The 22,216-nt window shown below is 30.4% G+C and overlaps 1 protein-coding gene across 1 annotated transcript; it reads right to left on the bottom strand.

The window, feature by feature from the left end:
* Nucleotides 1–92: 92 nt before the first annotated feature.
* Nucleotides 93–21,360, bottom strand: LOC113515802 (homeobox protein aristaless-like). Its single transcript, XM_031907929.2, has 5 exons — nucleotides 21,208–21,360; nucleotides 7,632–7,894; nucleotides 6,903–6,948; nucleotides 1,702–1,895; nucleotides 93–833 (listed from the first exon to the last, which is right to left on the bottom strand). Exons 2-5 carry the CDS (start codon nucleotides 7,832–7,834, stop codon nucleotides 485–487), a joined length of 792 nt encoding a protein of 263 aa, XP_031763789.2. The 5' UTR covers nucleotides 7,835–7,894; nucleotides 21,208–21,360; the 3' UTR covers nucleotides 93–484.
* Nucleotides 21,361–22,216: the final 856 nt, after the last annotated feature.

Raw genomic sequence — 22,216 nt, 5'->3', positions numbered from 1 at the left:
AATAGTGCTTAGACTTTGTGTTATTTTATAAAGAATAGGAATAAAACAACTTCTCCTTCCAATAATATTTAATTAAGAAATATTTACAACGTACATTTTAATTGAATAGGACGGAATAATGAGATAGGCAATAATAGGTACAAAATCTTAAAAAGATTTATTAATGTCTGTCTGTACAATATTATTTTTTCTTTATTATTAATAGGCCTCTGATGACGATCTTGTAGACATTTAATTATTATTATACAAGAAATATAATCCGTTAAGAATATTGATTTTATGATACAAATGATAAGAAAGTAATAAAAAAACTTGTTGAATATAAATTAAAATTATCTTCAATATAAACAATCCATATTTACATCACAATACACAGTTAAAAAAAAACTACAAAATAAAGTCATAGATAAGTAGTATATAATATTAAAAATATGTAAAAATTAAATTGATATTATTGTACATTTTACATTTATGATATTTGATATCAACAAATTAAATCAGCCCTTTGTCTTAATAATTCCAGTCTTATTTCATGTTCCCGCGCCGCCATTCTTAAAGCCGCGATGCTGGAACTCCTAACGTCCTCCATTTGTGGTGGTAACGTCTCACTTCCAGGGGATATTGGTGGAGAGATGGACGGGGCTGGTGACCGGGATACCTCGGGCGATAATTGGGACCGCTCGGGGGACAGCCGCGGAGGTTCGGGCATGGTCAGATTAGCGAACAGCGAATGAAAATGCGCGGGCGATGTAGCGTAAAGCGGTGCGCCGAATAGAGGCGGACGCGATAGTGGAGGTAAATACTGGGCTCCAAATAAAGGGTTGTTGGGGTACCTGTGGGATAAAATAATATTATTAGTAAAATTGATGAACAAACTCATTTTTTAATGTATTTATGGTTATAAATTATTAATTAACAAATATAATTATAGAGTTTGTCGGAATAAGGCATAATTTTCAAAATAACCTATTAAAGTTCCACTTTTGGGGACAGTATCTCACTATAGAAGGATATATTAATATTTATGAGTTTTAGCATATGGGTTATATTATTTTGAGTTTTTCTTTTTAGGGATCCTATATGTACCTATCTATAACTAGCTGTACCCTATAGTTAAACTTGTGTTCATATCATGATGAAATACCCAATATTATCTTTAAAGAAATGAGCTATCAAATTAAAAAAAAAATTTAAAAACAACCGCTAGTGCCAAAAATAATGCGTTCATAAAAATAAACCCTTTGCTTTATTAAAATATTATAGATTTGTATACTCTTTGCGCTAAAAGAATTATAACATGTCTTTACTCCTCATACTTAAGATATTATGAGAACTGACTGAGAAAACAAAACTAATGTCCAAGTAACCAATCTCAGTAACGGGACTATTATGGAAAAAACCCCATACCTTAGAACCTAGATGGTCGCGAACAGCGCAGTTTCAAAGATATTTCCTCTCACGAATGCTCAGGTTATGGAATGAGCTCCTTGTTAAGGTTTTTTCAAAGGACTACGGCATTGGGTTCTTCAAAAAAGGGATGCAGAGATTTCTTCAGAGTCGATAACGCGTGTGTAATGCCTCTGGTATGCGTGTGTAATGCCTCTGGTATTGTAGGCGTTCATATGCTGCTTGCTGCATGCTTCATTTGCCACCTCAATGGTATAAAAAAAGAAATGAAATATTTTCTTCGTCAAAACTTACCTAAAAGATGCCAAGGCGGTGTCAAACGGTTTTCTAAGACCGAATCCTAATTGTGAGAGTGGATGAGGTGGGGCGGGTAGGGTAGCGGAAGTGGGTAGAGGCTGACCGCTACCCAAGTACCCGCTGTACGGGTGTGCATGAGGTCCAACTTTTTCTTGTTTCCGCCATTTTGCGCGCCGATTTTGGAACCACACCTGCAGACAATAGGAATTTGTTTAGATTCACTGATGCTATATCTAATTGATCTCTAAAATAAAATTTCAAATTGATATTACAGCCAAATCTTTATGATTCAGACCAATATGAACAAAATTTTTAAGAGATTTAAATAAAAAATATTATACATTTTGTTTATAGTCGTCTATAAAACAGAGCCGTATAGGTTCCGGTATAGAATAGGCCACCCCTTTCTTTCCCGTGGGTGTCGTAAGAGGGTACTAAGGGAACTTATGGTGGAGGGATGGGCAGTAGCGTCCATCTTAATCATCAAAAACCAAATTGCGGTTGCCAACCCGCCTGCTAAGCATGGCAACTACTGGCAAAACACACCCTTGTGGGGGGGCTTATGTTCAACAGTAGACAGATAACAGCTGATACAAGAAGTCTGTAAAACAGTATTGATGCGAAACTATCAAATTAAAATATAAGGTAATGAAGTTTAGAGATATGGCATCAACTCAGAATTGAGCCTATTGTATGCGGAATTGTTGCGGTAATTTTTAACATTAGTTCGTCCCTACGCTAGACTTCTAGTTTAGTAGTAAAAAAAAAAAAATTAAAGGACATAATAAAAATACAATTGTGTTTAATTAAAACGATTAATTTGCAATGTTGCGTACAGAAATTATGGACACAGTGCAAAATCAAGATACCATATATGACATGTTGAGAATAGCACTCCTGCGCATGACCGTATTGGCTTAACGACACCTTAATGATCACTTAATCACTGAATACCTGAATAACGGCCTCTTTCATTAAAAACCGAGATGTGGCTAAATTGGATGTACAACTCTTCTATATATTTTAAACTGTCATCGTGTCGTTAAATATTAATATAAATCTCTTTAATTCGTTTATTTTTATAAGACTGCCGAAAGGTATATGTAAATAAATTTGTATGTATGTATATATACCTACAGACGTTACCACTTTCTAACAAGTGGGCCGTCAGCTTGTTTGCATTATAAGTTGCATAAAAAAAAAACATATAACCACTTGCATCTTTGGCGCATTTTGGTAAATGAGACGACCTTAGATTCGTTTTATTAATGAGAATACTGTACATGGCTATATGACGACAATAAATACATGATAGTTACAAATAGCCATCAATAAGTTATTTTACTATCAAACTATATAGTCTAACTATATTGCTGAAAAAGATGTGTACCAAATGTCAAAATTAATGAGTGTTTGTTATTTGAGTTCGAAAGCAGAAAGTGGAGGTTTCAACTTTAAATTATAAATGTAATAGAAAGTAAAGAAAGAAATATTATATAAGAAAGATTATTATTTATGAGGCATAGGTTAATAAACGAAAGTTAGTGTAATTTTTTCATAAAGTAGTGTTCAGATTTAGATTAATATTTGTCTATAATTACTTATAAGTAGTATAGATATTTTCACGTTCTCTTACAGGTTAGACAAAGAGTAATATATACAATATATATATTTATTTATTTATTCATTAGTACAAATATGTTTACATGGCGGACTTAATGTTAAAACCATTCTCTCCCAGTCAACCAGTAAGTGTCAGAATACTCGAATGCGGTACTAGTAATTATTGATATACATACTTAAATTACATATATATATATATACACATAAATAACAAATATACTTACACATACATGACATATATTATACACAAAATTGAGAATAATATAAAGTACTTATATATACTTATGTATAAATATATACAGTTATGGTTCATCTATATATTTAAAAATAAATGAAAATAATCTCCATTATAAATACATCAATTTGGAGACAGCAAATTGCCGTCGTGTGGCGTTACATTGATATTATGTAATTAATTATATTGACAACTTATGGCAACATGCGACGATGTCGTAAAGTTTAGAGTTTTATAGCCATTACTAACATACTATTAAAGGAGACACTTAATTATAATCCTTTTAAATACAACAACACTGCTAGAGATAGTCAATGTGCTTTTATTTTGTAGAAATTATATTAAACGTGTAAAACTTTTTTTAACTTAAAATGGCGAATAAGCTGACGGGCCACTTGATGGAAAGTGGTAACCGTTAACATTATAAAATACACTATTATTATTATTCATTATTATTATTTTGTACAAAAGTCGTTTGCTTGGATACCTCTGTCGCATTCGTGTTTCAACCGTAAAACAGTTTTTTTTATACAACTTAGGATGGCAAACAAGCTAACGGCCCACCTGATGGAAAGTGGTAACCGTCGCCTATAGACATGAGCCTTACCATGGACATAATAGAGTATACTGTTTCGCCCATGATACCCCCCATGCGTTGCCATTCCTGAGGACTCAGGTGTTATTCCTCTGTACCCTGTAAATTCACGCCATATCCCATCCTTCAAACCGAAACACAGCTATACAAACATAACTGCTTCACGGTAGAAACACGAATGGGACAGAGGTACCCAAGCAATCGACTTTTTTACAAAGTTTTGTGTTTGCATAGCTGTGTTTCGCTTTGAAGGGTGGATATGGCACTGAATTTACAGGGTACAGAGGAATAACCTCAGGAATGGCAACGCATGGGCGAAATAGTGCTCTATTAAGTCCATGGTACTGCTTATGTCTATAGACGACGGTTACCACTTTCCATCAGGTGGGCCGTCAGCTTGCGGACCAAGTCGCTGGTAGAAACTAGTAGTTATATAGAAAGGTAGCTAAGAATTTACATCAATCAATAAATATGTAATATGATAACTTTATAACCGAACAATGTATAGTGTGTTCGCGAGCGAGCAGTAAAATGTCGCGCGCACGCTCCCCCGCGGTGTCCGGACATCTTACCTCGGCGCACGACGCTGTGGGACACTTATTATTAACACATTCCGTGGCTGTCTATTAACGTAGTAATAGACCAGGCTATTGGTTGTAACGTGTACAGTATAAAAAAGTTATTTCCTGGCATTTAATAAGTTTCCTGTGTTTATTCGTACCGTCGAAATTAAGATCCGAACGCCGCGCCGCGCCGCACCGGCCGCGTCACTTTCGTTCGTTTTTAGATCATTATCGTGAAATTACTATGGTATTTTTAATAAACAATTTTTTGTATATACCTACACATATACATATTGTAGTATAGTAACAATTAATTAGATATTTTACTGAACTAAGTGTTATCTTGCAGAAGTCCATATCATTAGTTACTTGATTATAATTATTTTGTTTAATTCCGCTATCGTTTGTTGTGGGTATATTAATATAAAATTGTATATATATTAGGTGATGGTAGTTTAATAAATCACTCGATCATCATGCGATCGTCGTTTCAATAACACCTATAACATGGTGTCAAGTGTGTATTTAAAATTAGTGGAGAGTGGCTAAGATATTTATATTATTATTAATAGTGTAATAGTTTTACATAGACAATGACAAGTGATTTATTAAGCTACCATCACTTAGTATGTGTGTGACTGCCAACAATCGAGGATTGACCACCACTATTACTACACCACCACTATTCCACAAATTGTAATAATATGGATATATATATATATATATATATATATATATATATATATATATATATATATATATATATATATATATATATATATATATATATATATATATATATTTGACTTCTGTAAGATAATATCTAGTTATCTAGTTCAGTAAAATACTTATTTAATGGTCACTAAACTAAAACATGTTATATGAAAATATTGCTTATTATACACATACTAATGTATAGGTAGTGGAATTAAACAAAATAATTCTAATGATATTTCATTAGAATTATTTAAGACTGGTTATTACCAGTCTTAAATATGTATTTTTTTTTATATAAATAAACTATACCTATTCTATCGAGTTCATACCTTCACAATTTGACAAATCCATTTAATGATAATATGTCACAATTAATTGCCAGCTGATGTTCTTAATCTATACTTATCAAATCATTTGTACCGATTGATTTCTAAACACACAGTCGAAATTATGAAGTCTAAGTTAAAATTAGGAGCATAGGTTTATTTTATAATGCAAACATCCGCATAGAAATTATTTTTTCAAATTTCTACATAAAGAGGATAACTACTTATTGCTGGTGAGCCACAGCTAATATTTTTATACTCAGTAATCAAATGGACTACTCCTATATAGCATTCGTGGACAAAATATCACTTAATTAAGTCCATAATAGGCCCAGGCTTTTAAGTCGACGAATGGCATATATATCTTCGGTGTATAAATTAGTCCAATCATAAGAAAACATCTAAATATAAAAGAAATTATATGCATGTGCTTTGCATGTACACGTCAGACGATGTGTACATGCAAAAGGGATGTACATGCATATTCCAAAGTAATTATTACAAAAAAAATTAAAGACGTGTACAATCGAACAGATCACTATCAATCTATCTATCCGTTCGTCATCACTTCCATTTACTAGAATAGAGTACAACATGCCGCAGTCCGCTAGACATGTGGCAAACTAATCTACTCGTATCAATAGATACGTTTTCGCTACCGTACGAATGATGTAAAATAAGACGGTAATGTTTGATGTCTCGTTCGTTTGATATATTCGTTTATCTAAGGGATGATCTAAATGTACTTAAGTACATACACTTAATATTGTCACGTCTAAGAATATTGCTTTATCTATAGTAAGCTAATTTTTATTAATAATTTTAAAATATCATTCTGGTAATGAAAAAAAAAATTAAATATCCTTTAAATTTATGGAATATTGTTATCTTTGGTTTCAGGGGTGGGATATGACAGTGAAATTACAGGCTACCGGTGTACAACACTTTAGGTATCAGTACTGCCAACGTATGAAAGGTATCACGGACGACACAGTTTATTTTTTGTTTTAATATTTCTGTATTGTTATGTCCACGGTACTGTTCATGTCTATAGGGATATATTATCTCTTTCCATCTGGTAGTCTGTCACCTTGTTTGTCATTGTATGTTGCATAAAAAAAAATACAAAGGACACTCACCTGTATTCTGGCTTCTGTCAAACCAATTTTCAGTGCAAGTTCTTCTCTGTAACAAAGAAATAACATTATAATTATTTTTATTTAAATTCAATTTAGTAATGGGTATCCTATCTTTTTAATATTATAAATGGATGGATAGAAAAATGTTTATCACACTTTTACGCAAAAATTACTAAATAAAACTGAATTTAACGAATGAAATTTGGTACATAGAGTAGGTTATATACTAACATAGGACATAAAATACTTTATGTAGTGATTCACGTAAGAGAAGCCACAGGATACAGTTAATAATTAATATGTTTTATTAAAATTCTAACAAACAATTATATATAGGTAATAATTTGACGAATGAAATAAAGTTATGATCTCAAAATATAGTAAATTCTTTAACCAGGTATAATATTGTGCATACCCAGTTGTTTTGTTTTTATTGCATTTACTTTTATATTTTTATTATATCTATTAAATAATAAAGTTTCTATTTATTTTAGTTTTTATTTACTATACAAATAAGTACCCTACATTTGTGCTAATAAAAATCTTACTATTATTATAAAAGCGAGTGAGTTTTTACCTCTTATCGCCTTAACGACTTAGTAAATCACTATGAAATTTGGTATACACGTTCTATATGAGATAGAGAAGGACATAAGTATTTTTATCTCTGTCAGTAAACGCGCGGACCAAATTACGGCTGTAAAATATAGTATTTAACAAAAAACTTACCTAGTGAAAACGTCAGGATAATGAGTTCTCCCGAAGGACTTCTCAAGCTCATCGAGTTGGTAACTGGTGAAGGTCGTTCTGTACCGCCTCTGTTTCCTCCGAGGGATATCTTCATCATCAAATCCGCTGCCGGAGCCCGGACGTTCAGGTTCAAGCGGCGGAAGATCTGGAGTTGTCGACGACCCAGGATCAGAAACTCCCATTTTTAAATAGTTTTTTTTAGAATGAAACAATTCTAATTATGAATTTAGTTTTTTTTTTATCTGAAACAAAAGAAATAAAGGTTTATTGTTTTTTTTTTTGTAAGTTTATTAACTTTTTACTTCACTTCACTTCCTTAAAAAGGACATAAAATGATTATTTATGGGGAAAAGTCATGATAGAAACTATTTTTATAATTTAGTACTCAGTATAATCTAGTGGCCGTACCTACGTTAAACAACATTTTAGTGCTAATTACAAAATTCATTATAATAGGTACCTTTCTTATCGATATTTTATTAAAACTTACAATTTTATGACTCGTGGTACGATAGGGCAAAGCCCCTTTGGCAGTCAAGCGTCAAGCAATAATGCCCATTATGCCTATCGTGTTCCGCATCTAAATGTAATATGCAAATATTTATTTTCACAAATAAACATTTACTAGATGCTGTGGATAATAGAAAATAAACGAAATTTGCTTTTTTTTTAGCTAAAATTCGTAGGTAGTAAAAATTTATGAGTGAATTATCTACTACGTGTAAAATTTCATATTTTGTTTAGAATTTATATTGGTCTCAATAATAACATATCTAAGAAATAAAAAAGATAAAAATATTTCAAAAGTCTTGAATGAATATCTATTGAAGTTACAGTATACTCAGTGGCCATTGATATACATATATCAAGATACCCAGTCTGAGATTAAAAACGACACTGAAAATAGAGCACTTATATTGAAGCATTTTATGCACACTATTTTAACCATAGCTAAATGTGTCGAAATATTTTTAAACATTTTGTAGTAATATGACGACCGGATGCGTATTTTCATATTATTTATTATACTGCAAATAATGAACTCGGCTCATTTTGTGATAACTACTTAATTATTTTTAATTTTCAATCGACTTCAAAAAGAAAGAGGGTCTCAATTCGGTTGTTTTTTTTTATGTTTCTTACCTCATAACTTCATCAATTCTAAACCGATTTGGATTTTTTTTATCTGAAAGGATATACTTACCGTTTGGTCCCATTGAAATTTTATCAAAATCGATTCAGTAGTTTAGTTTTTAGATCAAAACTACTAGTTTTGTCACAATTGAAATTTTTTTTTTTTGTACACAATCTTTAATTATAATTCGGGTTATTTTAGAGCGCAATCTTAGCACGTGAATGTGAATCTAGACTTTTTTTATATCTACGTTCGTCACACTTCGCTGATTTTATATGCATTTGACTGGAGCAGCCAATACAATTTTACGACCAATTCAATGTTTGTAATAAAGATGTTCCTATGTTTCTTTGCCTTATATAATTGTTCGTAATGGGATCAAATTGTGATCATTAATGTCGACATTTTGCACGAGAAGAGTAAGGAATACATTTCTTTTTTAATTATCATGATCCCTAAACTAAGCTGTTACAATGTTTGTAGTGACTTTTTCATTGATAATTGCAGGTAATTGTAGGTCTGTGTAACGTAATGAGTATTACATAATTTTACTCGACTATAAAAACAGAAAAAAAAATACTGGGTGTTCAAAAGGGTGTATTGTATATAAGATGTTTTTTTAAACCACAAAAATAACAGGAATGCATACAGTTTGTCTCATGATAAATAACTTTATATTATCAATTTAATCAAATATATTTTAAACCAAATCAAGTGTCAATTATAAATAAAATATTTTTTATTTATTTTATGACCTTATATGTAAATCTTTCTGAATAAATCAATCGCTCCATTAAAATTCTTATTTGCAAGAAACAGCTATTATAATGACACAACGATTCTCAAGTACACGCAGTATTTTATCCATAGGAATTTGCAAAATTCAAAGGAAAAATGAATTAAATACATTCTGCTTACATCATAAAATATAAACAAACTAATGCATACAAACGGTGACCAAGTACAAATACGTAAAACATTGCATTTACATCTTTTGTTTAATCACAGTCGTCGTAAAAAGCATTTTCTCTTTCATAACCTGTTACTTTTCTATATTCTCAGAATTTACAACGTGGGAGGTAAACACATTGTATAATGCAAACTGTTTTATGCGATTTCGCTAAAGGTTTAATTACCTGTTTCTAATAATTATTGCTAATTGTTTATGGCGTTTGTAAAACGAGATTAGTAAAAATATTAATTACATGGCTTTTTGTATATTCCTCTGAGTTTGCAATCAGTTCTTTCCGCGTATTGATTATTCTCAATTAATTTAATCTTGTGCTTAGAATAATTATAAAAACCTTATAATACTAGTTAGGTATAATTAAAAATATAAACGTAATTTATGAAAATAAAAATTAATTGCCGAACACATGCAAGCGTATATCTTCAGAATGTATGCACTTATATTGTTACTGATTTTTGTTGTATCTGTAATATTTCCTTACAAGGTTTGTATGTAAGAAAATGTTTGAGAAATTTTACGAAAAAGTAAAATATCTGGGTTGAAAATATCCATACAAAAAAGGAAACGAGTAAAAGAGAAGAAGTAGTAAGCTCAGTAGAGTGGTCTTTAAAAATATTACTAGGTGATTGTATAGGAAATTGATAGGTTGATTTTCAGTTAAAAAAAATGCACTATCTTAAGTGTAACAAGTATTTTCTCCCATACACATACTTAGTATTAATTATACATACCTACTGATAACCACATTTACGCATACATGGATACAAATTTGACCTATTTTGTGTGAAACATTTAAATGGAAACAATCTATATAATCTGATGGTTTTGTTTGAGGCTAATTTATTAATTTGTCCTATTCACAATACTTATTCCAATACGACAAATATGTAATTTGAAATATCAAAGACGCAGAAACGTTATTCTCGCATATATATAGAACTCGCATTATGTAAAGTAATATGATTTGAATAAAGCATCCTTTTGGTAAAAAATATAGGTGCATAAACTTTATCAATGAATAAGCAAATCCATATTTTTAAGCAATACTTGTATTAAAAAAATTATGTTATGAGATATTTTCAATTTTTAAACATATTTTGATAATTTTTGTTTCGATGAAAAAGATTTTATTTTATTGGTTTCATATTAATTTAATTGTGGTTGAAATCAGGTTTTTTTTTGTGGAAAAAAATCTTAATTTATGTTACTATCGAAATGAATGAAAGTGAAACAATAACATAAATAAATATATGAACCATTTTCTAGCATCAAACTAATTAAATGCTTTAATTCAGCTATCAACTTTGAATTGCGCAACGAAATACGGTTATTCAGTTTGCAAACGAGATCTAATTAAACAAGTGTTTAATTACATTTAAGAGTTGATTACACGGTAAATTTATTAAACTAGTACATAGTTAGGTAATTATTTAATAGCGGTAAAAAACAGTGACTGTAATATTGAAACAGATTTCGTAGATTCCAGAGGGAGACTTTGTACAAAAGTCGATTGCTTGGGTACCTCTGTCCCATTCGTGTTTCTACCGTGAAGCAGTTGTGTTTGCATGGCTGTGTTTCAGTTTGAAGGGTGGGATATGGCGTGAATTTACAGGGTACAGAGGAATAACACCTTAGTCCTCAGGAATGGCAACGCATGGGCATCATGGGCGAAACAGTATACTCTGTTATGTCTATGGCACTGCTCATGTCTATAGGCGACGGTTACCACTTTCCATCAGGTGGGCCGTCAGCTTGTTTGCCATTCTAGGTTGCATAAAAAAAAAAGGTAAAATTGTATATTTTCTGGTATAAGTTACAATTTTCCTTTTATTATACTTCTTTTCTTTTCCTTCAGTCTTTTTTGGTTTACATTATTTTAGTGTTCTAAAACCGTAAAATAAATTAAATAAACTACTCTCAGAGTTATAAGTATTTAAGACCTACTAAGAGATATGATATAAGATAGAAACAGTTTTTATCTAACTTCAGAGTACTGAATCCTGTATTTCCTCAGAATCTACCAAAAAACCAATTTAGAAATATATCACTGATTTTCCGATCCCAACTGCAGCTAATTAGCAGTTATTTTTTATAATAAATAAGATATAATAATGAAAATACTGAATTTCTAGGTGAGGAACACTTAATTAGTATACAGGAATGACGGTAAATAAGATATAGTAGGTGCAGTTTTTCCATAATACTCATGATCTCGCCTCTATTATCTCCATCGCCATCTCATAAGAAGCAGCTCTTCTCAAACAAATTGTTAGCTATTACAATATATACATACTTATCTGTCACGCCTGTCTTCCATTAGGGTAAGCAGAAACAAGGGAACGCTAAATACTTCGATTCAAACAAACCTCTCACGCTTCTTCCACATTCATCAATCTTTTCATATACGTTCGTCGGTTATGGGTTCTTTTAATAAAGCCCTTTTTCAGCATGTCGCCTATTTGGTGGAATATAGCTATTACAAATAGAAAAAAGAAACAACTTCTATCTTCTACCCACTTTAATATCTTTGCAAATTTTGTGTGCAATCATGTGCGAGTATCGTGTTTCAGCTACGATTATAGATTCGTTCAGCCAATAGTGGCGACTGTATCTTCGGCTGTGAGCCGTGACGGCACCTGCGCGAGCATCTGCCCCACGCGCCGGTAACCACAAGTTCCTATAAGAGTGAAATTTTCTATTAACTTAACAGAGTTACCAGATCTATGTAGACAAAATGATCAAGTAATTTCTGAATCAATAATCACCATTTAGCATAACCAGTTACATTTCTATAATAACCATTTACAGATCGTTTGCCAAGCGTGACAACTATTGGCAAAACCTTATGGGGGAGGCCTATGCTCAGCAGTGGTCAGTTAACGGCTGATGATGATATTTCTATAATTTAACAACATTTTTAGGAGGAAAGGATTGTTAGTAATGAGGTCTAACAGTCCCATTGCTAGCAATATATCCTATCAGATCGATCTTCACGCGATTCTTCCTGGAAACTGTTGTGCTTTATTCTTGTGGGATTCGTCACGATGACATTCCTCGACCATTAAGTTCATTTAGTCGCCTCTTACAATACCGATGAGAAAGGAAGGATAGCTCATTCTTTATCTGAGACCACACGGCAAATAGTAAGCATTATTTCTTTGAGATTAAACAAAGCAGAACGTAATTTGTACCTATTTTATGCTACCTGTATGATATATTTTTAACGAAGTTCCTGTATTTGTTGGTTTAGTATAATTATTATCACAACACGACTTTTATTGATCCTGTTTAATCTTTTATTTATTGGAGAATTTTTCTATCAGGTTCCTGTCTACATTGTAATATCTAATTAATTCTATGTTCGACATTCTTATGGTTCGACCATAAGAATTTACATAATCGCCATCTGTACTCGTATGTACACAGACATAATTTACGATGTTATGTACGTGCACATTCGTGTAACATTTTTGTACTATTTTTCATTACATCCATAAATTTGAAATGGACTCATAATAGTTGCTAGTTATCATGGACATTAGTTAAAAATGTTGCAATATAAAAAAAAAATTGAATATTCAAAACGATTATCATGAAAAAATTTATGATTGTGTAAAATAAATTACGTCAGTGGAGACGAAATGTCGTTTGAAAAAACTTTTTAAGAGTATTAGAAATGAAGAGAAATTCGTCGGCCGACAAATTACAGCGGCAAAAACTGAATTAACAGTCGACACGGTCTAGCGTTTCCTCTATGCAAATTGTAAAAAATTTGCCCAAATTAAATAAAGCAACCAAGAAGTAGATTTTAACGCTCCAACGCCCTTACTGTGAATATTCGAATATTAACGATTGATTGGCTCTGTCGAGCGGGTAATCGATACATTGTTAGATACGATTTTTTGTAATCGAGTTAGCGGTACTAAGTTCGTTTGCCTTTGCCGTTGTTAAATTAGCCTTGGACGTTTCTTTGACAATTATACGTGGTCTATAAAAGTGTGATTAATAATTTAAAATTTTCTTAGAACTTTGAAGTTCGCTCTTCCCAGAAGATTGTAAACCGTTCAATACACTTACAATAGTTTGCAGTGTATATTAGCAACTGCACAATGGAACAAACCTCAATAGTTACCCTTTATTCAAAATATTCATAATAGACAAATAATGTTTTAAAGTAATCCGCTTCTACAGAGGCTGTTTATCCTTTTAAATAACTAAAAACTGGCCGACGTTGTAAGAATAAAAAAAAAATTCATTATTCAATATACTTGTACATTTTAAACAAATGTAGGATATATAAAAAGAACTAGTCTATGTGGAGTGAAAGTTATTACACTATTATATGCACAGGCCATATGTAATTTTTTAAACACGTAGTATAAGTGCTTCCAATATCAATAAGTTTTATTAACATTTTGTATAATAAGATAAAGTGTGTATCTTCAGATCTCTAAGAGAGAGAGAGAGTAGAAATTATTTAAGAGGATACAAGTTCGGATATCCGCGTTTGTTAGAGTAGGATCATTATTTTTCGTCCAGTATTAGAATAGAATAGAATAGAATAGAATAGAATTTTATTGCTAACTGTGTACATACATATAGCAGTAAGTATTGCTTTGAATTTGACATCAGTATCAACAGTTATACCCTGTCGGGCATGCAACAATTTATTACACATATATTCATTTATAAATTTTATTTCAAATACATGACAGTTTAATAATTTCTATTTATAACTACGAATTTTATAGTTATCTTTTTATATTGTTTTTCGACTTTTATTGTAATGTAATTGTAATAAAATTAAAATTTACGAATATCATTAATTTTATTAAATCTCTATTTATATTGGCATAAATTAACATATAATACATAGTGTATTACATTCATATTTCATAGATACGCATTTTATTTTTAAATCAATCTTTAAGTGTTTCACATAAATAAAATACTCATGGAGTAAATATTTTTTTGAATTTAACTATAAATGGTGATATTGAACGATAATGGTTTGATCATGTAAAACGTTGGAACAAATAAGAGAAAAAAAGGAAGAGAACTGTGCAATGTTTCATTAAAAAAAAGGTGTATTTATAAATAGGAAATGTGTGAATATGGTTACAACATCAATGAATAGATAATTATTCAATTAAAATACGATGCGACCGGAGACTGTTACGATAATGTTTTCAATTAATTCCCAGCTCGTAAATATACGCAAAGATCGCAATAATTTAATGCACACATGGTAGGGGCCCAGCATTGGATGACTAGTATAAAAAATGTATGTAACAACGCGTTTTAGTCTCGTTGTTTACCTGAGCCATCACATATAAATTTTATGGAACCACATCTAGTTGATCGAGTTGTAGGTTCTTATATTTTTAAAGATACATTTACTTCTGAATAATGCAGTTTTTGTAATGAAAAAAAAAAATTGAGATTCCACGAACACCTGTTTCGATTAATCATGAAAATTATTGTTGTAAGTAGGTTCCTAAAAGTTTTTATTTAATATATATATATTTATATATATATATATATATATATATATATATATATATATATATATATATATATATATATATATATATATATATATATATATATATATATATATATATATATATATATATATATATATATATATATATATATACATATCAACTTGTTAGAATTGTTGAAATTTTATATGTATTTTCAAAATATAACATTAATAAGGTAATATAAAATTTAAGTAAATTTTGAACATAGCAGTGTTACTACATCCTAGCTGTGTTGGCAAGTAGGCTGGATTCTTTCTACATAAACCATTGTCTTGCGTCGTATGTAGAAAAACCCAACTACAACTGTAACTATAACAATTTGTAAAAGAAAAGAAATAAATGTGTTGGTAGTAACCTTAATAAAGAATTTATTGTTACTTAATATGCCTTATATTAAGTATAATTTGTAATTAAACGGAACAATTTAAAATAAGCGAATAATTATTACAAAGAATACAACTGAAGTAATGCTATTTACATTATAGAACGAAGTATTAATATAAGAAGTTGTAAATAAAATAAGAATAATGTAAAGGTTTATCTGTCCAACATTCAATTAATTGTAAAACTCTCAACGGCGTAGGTAAATTCAATTTCTTACAAGAATGCATTAGATATATTATAACACAACTGCAATATGGTTAACAGCATCATTTAAAATTTACGAAAGCTCTAATAATCCCCTTTGAGATGATAACATACACTTCTTATCATTTAGATGGCATGGCGTAGGTATTAAAATTATTATAATAGGATTTGTGGCGGTACGCATGGCGCCTGTCGTCGTCTCTCTTCTTATTCCATTGGATAATGGCGCTAACATTTGTTACCTCTTGCTATCCGACCATATTAAATTAACTCGCGGCCACCCAACTACAATACAATTTATATTGTTTTATAAGTTTCATTAAATGTATGAAATGAAAACCTATTAGACTGGTACGCATATGTTTCAGTTATTGCTAAGGTATTTAAACTCGGCAATAAAATTGTTGTACAAATAAGCAATATCAATAAAATTATAAATATGTATTGGAGTAAACCAACAGAACTAGCTTTGTGGTTTTTGTAGTTTGAATTATGTCACATTTTACTATGTCAGTTACTTATAGTTATTATGGTTGTCTTGGAATAACTATTTAAAATCACATTCACACTATTTTGTTTTATGGAGTTTTTTTTAAAATATAATCTTGGCTGAAAACAATAAAAAAAATTACGTGTTAAAATAGAAAGACTGAATGATGGAAATATGAATGTAAAATACAGGTAAATCCTTATCAGTTTCAGACTTTGTGGTACTTTACACTTTTCATTTTATTATTTATGGGATGATGTTCTTTAATACTCTCAAACGAATGAATTACAATATTCAAAATAGTTTTATCAATGTCGAAAGATTCCATAACTATTACTGTACAAGGGAGACCATAAAATGTTGGTTTAGAATTTGGACTACTTAGATGTCGAAAATTTCTATGTTACTTTCATTTTATTCAACGGCTTTATTAGCTTTAAAAATAGTATAGTTTTTTTTTCCACTGGAACATGAAATAAGTGACCATAACTTACTAATAATTCAAAAACGAGTGTAAAGAAATTCAGAGGTTTAATTTAGTCTAATCTCAAGTTTAAGAATAACATCAGGCAATTAATTGTTACCAGATTACTAAATAATAATAGAATTCCTTTACTTTAATAATAGAATAGAATGATATTTATTATCAGAAAAATACAGTAATATTACGTATTATAGGAATATTATATTAATATATTCATAGTATTCTCTGTAAGCCACGTTCAATAAATATTTTAAAGTAGTTATTATCAAATTAGATTTACATATTCAGTTTACAATTTACAAAAGATAATTGTTAATGGAGTTACTTTTGTAACTTAATTAACTGCGAGGACAAATGAATGTCTATGTAAAGTCGTTGTATTTTTTATTTTGTTTTATCACTTTTTTCTTTACATAATTTAATTTGTAATTAAGTACAGGTATTTTTGTATTGTTCTTGAAGATTGGTTTTGTGCAATCAATTAATCTATATGTTAATTATTTCTATTTTAATTAAAAGTTAAAAATAATATTGCATTATTTATGATTTGATAACCTCAAACATCGACTTTTGTGATGCTTTTCTAAGCTGATAATAGCATAGTAGAGCCATGAAACACATAAGTTTTTTGGTTGTCAAATGGGAAAGATTGATGAATTTCTATTGTACCTATCATCTTATAATTTCAAAATGTACTACATGTTATGCAGAGACATTTAACTTTTTAATCAACGTAATATCCACTTTTCTTTTTTTATCGTACAGGTTTAAATTCAACATAGCTAGGGGGCAAATTTACTGATAAGCGATGTATGTAGCTACTCTCTCAGATATATTTGGCAAATATTATACGTAGCCATAAGACCGCCTTTTGTACCTTTATGCGTATATTGTATATGTGGTATTTATGTTACTGTATTTCACTTGAATTATTCACTTGTCATTGTACATTTTTATTTATGGTGCAGTAATTAGTTAAATAAATAAATATATGTGGCAGTGAATTTACAGGGTATAGAGTAATAACACCTGAGTTCTCAGGACTGGTAACGAATGGGGGTAATCATGGGCGAAACAGTATACTCTGTCAGTTACATATGTCCATGATACTGCTCGTGTCTATAGGCGACGGTTACCACTTTCCATCAAGTGGACTGTCAGCTTGTTAGCCATTTTATATTGTATAAAAAAAATTACCACGGCTTCCATCATCAAGTTAATGGGATGGTCATAGAATCAGACAATTTTTAAATTACATATATAACACTTATAGATCTTAGATTAATAATTTAGTCTCTGCTGCGTAGACCAATTATAAATATAAGTTCTAAGTATAATACAGATCAAGACTCTCTCAATATGTCTTTTTTTTTATTTTTTTTTAAATTATGCACTATTGCAGTTAATAAATTAATTAGGTAAATATGTACTTACCTATTGAGATTTTTTCCTCTTATCGAATAATACAAAGAGAATCTCCATTTTGCAGTTTCTTTATCAGTGTCTCTAAGAATTAGAGGATTAAACGTTTTTGTCCATTAGTTACGGTTTTAAGTGTTAATGGTGTCTCGGATTATGGCTGTTCGTAGTCAGAGATAAGCAGTGTAAGTGTCTGACTCATCCGTCCTTTGACTGATTTCTATGCTACCTGATAACAACCACATAAATTCCTTAATTCCACCGCACAAGATCTAAAGTTCCCCTTCACTTTTCGCCTACAATTACCAAGTTTACAAAGTTCGTGAACTTTAAACAATGAGCCGAAGGTATCAATTCGAATGGCAAATCGAATTGAAGCTGTCTCAGTGTAACTAATTATTCTTTTGTTCTAGTCAGATTAACATTAAGTGCTATAAAATGTGAGGATGTTGTTGTAACGAATTCACGTAGCAAACTTAAAGAAGTTTGTTAAGTATTGTTTACAAGTAGCTTTTATTTGTGATGTCGCTGCGGGATAAAAAGTAACCGTATCCTAATAAAGAATAAAAATACTTTTAAGAATAGATTAGTCAGAAATAAAGTTTAATTAAACACTGTCAATCTAGGTATAAACACATTTATAGGGTTATGAGATCACTACTTACGTAAAAGGAGTAAAGCGTAATATTGTGCTTCTATATTAACCTCCATCGATTCTTACACCTGTTATTAAAATGACTAATTACACTCCACAAGTCGACCCAAATCCATTCATCCATCGCAACGCGGTGAAACAAAAAACCCTATTTAATATTAGAGATCATAAAGAAAAAAAATTATCAAGATATTAGTCGTACGGCCGTGTATCGACTTTCGTATTGTTAACGCGGCTGGTAGCTCCGAGTAGCGTGTAATGAGAAACTAGAATGTTAATTAAGATCTAATTAACTCTAATACAATCAACAATGATGGTTGCGTTCCGGACGCATTCGCAAGTCATCGCGAGGGTTCTGTCCCGACCGATACAACAAGACCCCTAACCTTCGAAATGGGACCCCCTATGCTACAAATTTTATTAAGACCAGTTCGTCAACTAAAGAAGCAATCTAAACTGGCAGTATTAATCAAATTGAGATCGGTAAACCCTTTAATAAAAAATAGGTTAAAATCACTCTTTCCCAAAGCTATTGTGATGTGAGAACTCAATTTAACGAACATTGTATTGATATAGACGTGAGATCGGCTGAAAGGGTAATAAAGATATCTGAGGTACGACGAGTAATTATAAATCTAAAGACGGAAAAGTAAAATAATAATAGAAAAAAAACAGGTTATATAAGGTATCTATGATTTTAAATTACATACGCGTACAGCAGTTTATGATATTTATATACCTATACAAAGAGGTAGGTTACTGGCTTATTTTAATAACATCCGGACGTAATTAATCATATTCGAAACTTAAACCTTTCACTAATCGTAAACTTTTAATTAATACGTTAATTTAAGGATTGTTAAAATTAATTAAAAGAGATCTTTCAAAATATTAAATTGCAAAATCAAGGTAAATTATAATATTTGTAATTCTATAGACGATACACAATCTTAATTTGTCTGGTCTATAAATTTTCGTAACTTTAACAAACTTAAATTAACTACATTAATATAAAGTCTAATAAATATCAAAAAAAAAGAAATAATATCAAATATACACGACCGACGGTAAACAGTATCTTTGAAATATAAAAAAAAATATCCTACCTTTTTTTATTTTGAAATCCTTAACAACTATTTAAGTATCGATTTATGATTTATAAATCTGCTTTGGAATTAACTCATTATATAAATTGGATTTAAATCTACGCCTACACAACTTTAATAAATTATGTAAATTATAATTTACGACGTAGCAAATTAAAAAATCTATATTAAAATTAGATAAACATTTAATAATAAACATGCATTTATAAAGGTTACGAAAAAAAAAGGAACGAATGGAACATATCATTTGTGATACTCATAAAATCGAGATCAATAACATAAATACTCTATTGTTGTCTGTCCTTAATGCGTCTAACAACTTTTATAGAGGCTGAGATATGGAAATAACATTTAAAACTGACCATAATACAAGCTATAAACAAAATTAACAACACAGGGACCCCCGCTGATTTCAATTTTGAGTCTGACAACGGCCCTAATTCAATAAAGCAATAAAATTCACCTAATTATGCAAATGTCTTTTGAAATATCAGACATTATGCCTTTTTTACACGAAAAATTATGATGGGAGCCGTCAAATGAGGTTATAGGCATTGATTAATGATGTTAGTCTGAAGGCTATCAAAATAACAACATTATTTCTATGGTTAATTGTTGTGTGTAATTAGTCAGACAGCAGGAGGCGTTAAAATGCAGCCAACTTATAAAACAGCTAAACATTATATTAAGATGTTATTATAATTTTTATAACAAATTATTAGCACAAGGTCGTATATTTTAACATAATATGTATTTGTTTAAATAATGTTACTTTATAATACCAAGCTATACATTATAAATATTAGCTTACATATTATTTATTCTAACAACTTAATAAATAGCAAGTATTAAAAAAAATATTTAATTTTCTACATGAAGAACTTTGTAACTAGCAACTTCAATTAGCATATAAGTAGGGTAAGTTATTAATATTTTTTTTTTAATTTAATTGTAAGTACCTAATGCCTATACAAATAAATCACACACAAAGCTAAAAATAAAAAGTAAAACTTCCTACCCTTGTAAAATTTTTGTAAATAATTACATTGTAAAATGTAAAAAAAAAACTCATTAAATTATAGCTAAACAATTAATGATGTACCTGTCACTATAATAATACTAAATGCATAAATAAGAATATAAACAAATAAACAACGCCTACCTATTAAGCAGCAACGAATTCCGAAAGTCCTTATCGAGCACGAATTGAGTACAGCGAACACGATATACTTCTGTCCATTAACGCCACAATTTACATAATAGTCCGTGACGTAGAAAGACAACAAAATAATAAACTGTGATACACCAACGCCTTCAAACGACTGTCCAAGAATAAAGTTAGCAGAGAGCGCTCGCTCACGAAAAAGCGTAACAAAAATGGATTGGCCCGAAGCCACTCCCCTTAAGCACACCCGGACCAATGGTCTTGCAGTGATATGGCGGTCTGGTACGAGGGTGGGCCTGAATCACTGATACAGGCCCCTACTTCGATACCACTAATTGACTTTATCAACAAACCGACTTTACTGGACGGAGTCACGATATATGCGTTTGTCTACCGCGTCAAAAGCCTAACTGTAGTCCGATGGCGATGTAATTAAACATGCATCGAGTTGATGGGTGATTCGAGTGTGTAAAGATTATTAGGTACTACCCATTATCCATTTTTATATCAGTTATGATAAAATTAAATGGTTTTTACTTTAAAAATAAATGTACATTCAGAATTATTAATTACTATTTATATCGATTTTGTTATTTTGAATATAATACATTCTTTTTAATATATCTTATTATGTACAAATTAATTATATTTAATCTAACTAATGGCTAATTAAGTAGCGATAGAGAGGTAGGCAGCCACATTTAAGTATAATATGTTTGCATTTGCGCTGCAGTAGCACGCTGCAGTTTAAGTTGTGTGGGGACTATTTAAATTTATCATTAACATTTATATATCTTGTACCTGATAAATTATTTTATTATTATTATTAGACGAATATGTTTAGTGTAACGTTACTTACTAGTACTTATTAAGTAGACATATGTTTGCAAAAGATCTAAGTGAATAAATTATTTTTAAAACTTATGCTCATTTTTTAACGATGTCTATAAATAATGTAAAGGGAATTTTATGGACTTACTATGCTTGTTGTTTCCGATAATAGTGT

This window comes from Galleria mellonella, unplaced genomic scaffold (assembly GCF_026898425.1).
Source record: "Galleria mellonella isolate WM207_F2 unplaced genomic scaffold, CSIRO_AGI_GalMel_v1 utg83, whole genome shotgun sequence".
NCBI lineage: Eukaryota > Metazoa > Arthropoda > Insecta > Lepidoptera > Pyralidae > Galleria > Galleria mellonella.
This window is presented reverse-complemented; position numbering and strand designations above follow the sequence as displayed.

Bases quoted from the DNA above. Each gene is read 5' to 3' on its own strand.
- LOC113515802 (XM_031907929.2), bottom strand. From the start codon at position 7,834: ATGGGAGTTTCTGATCCTGGGTCGTCGACAACTCCAGATCTTCCGCCG. The intron at 6,949-7,631 runs GTAAGTTTTTTG...TCTTTGTTACAG, and splicing joins TATCCTGACGTTTTCACTAG to AGAAGAACTTGCACTGAAAA. The intron at 834-1,701 runs GTAAGTTTTGAC...TTTATCCCACAG, and splicing joins ACCGCCTTGGCATCTTTTAG to GTACCCCAACAACCCTTTAT.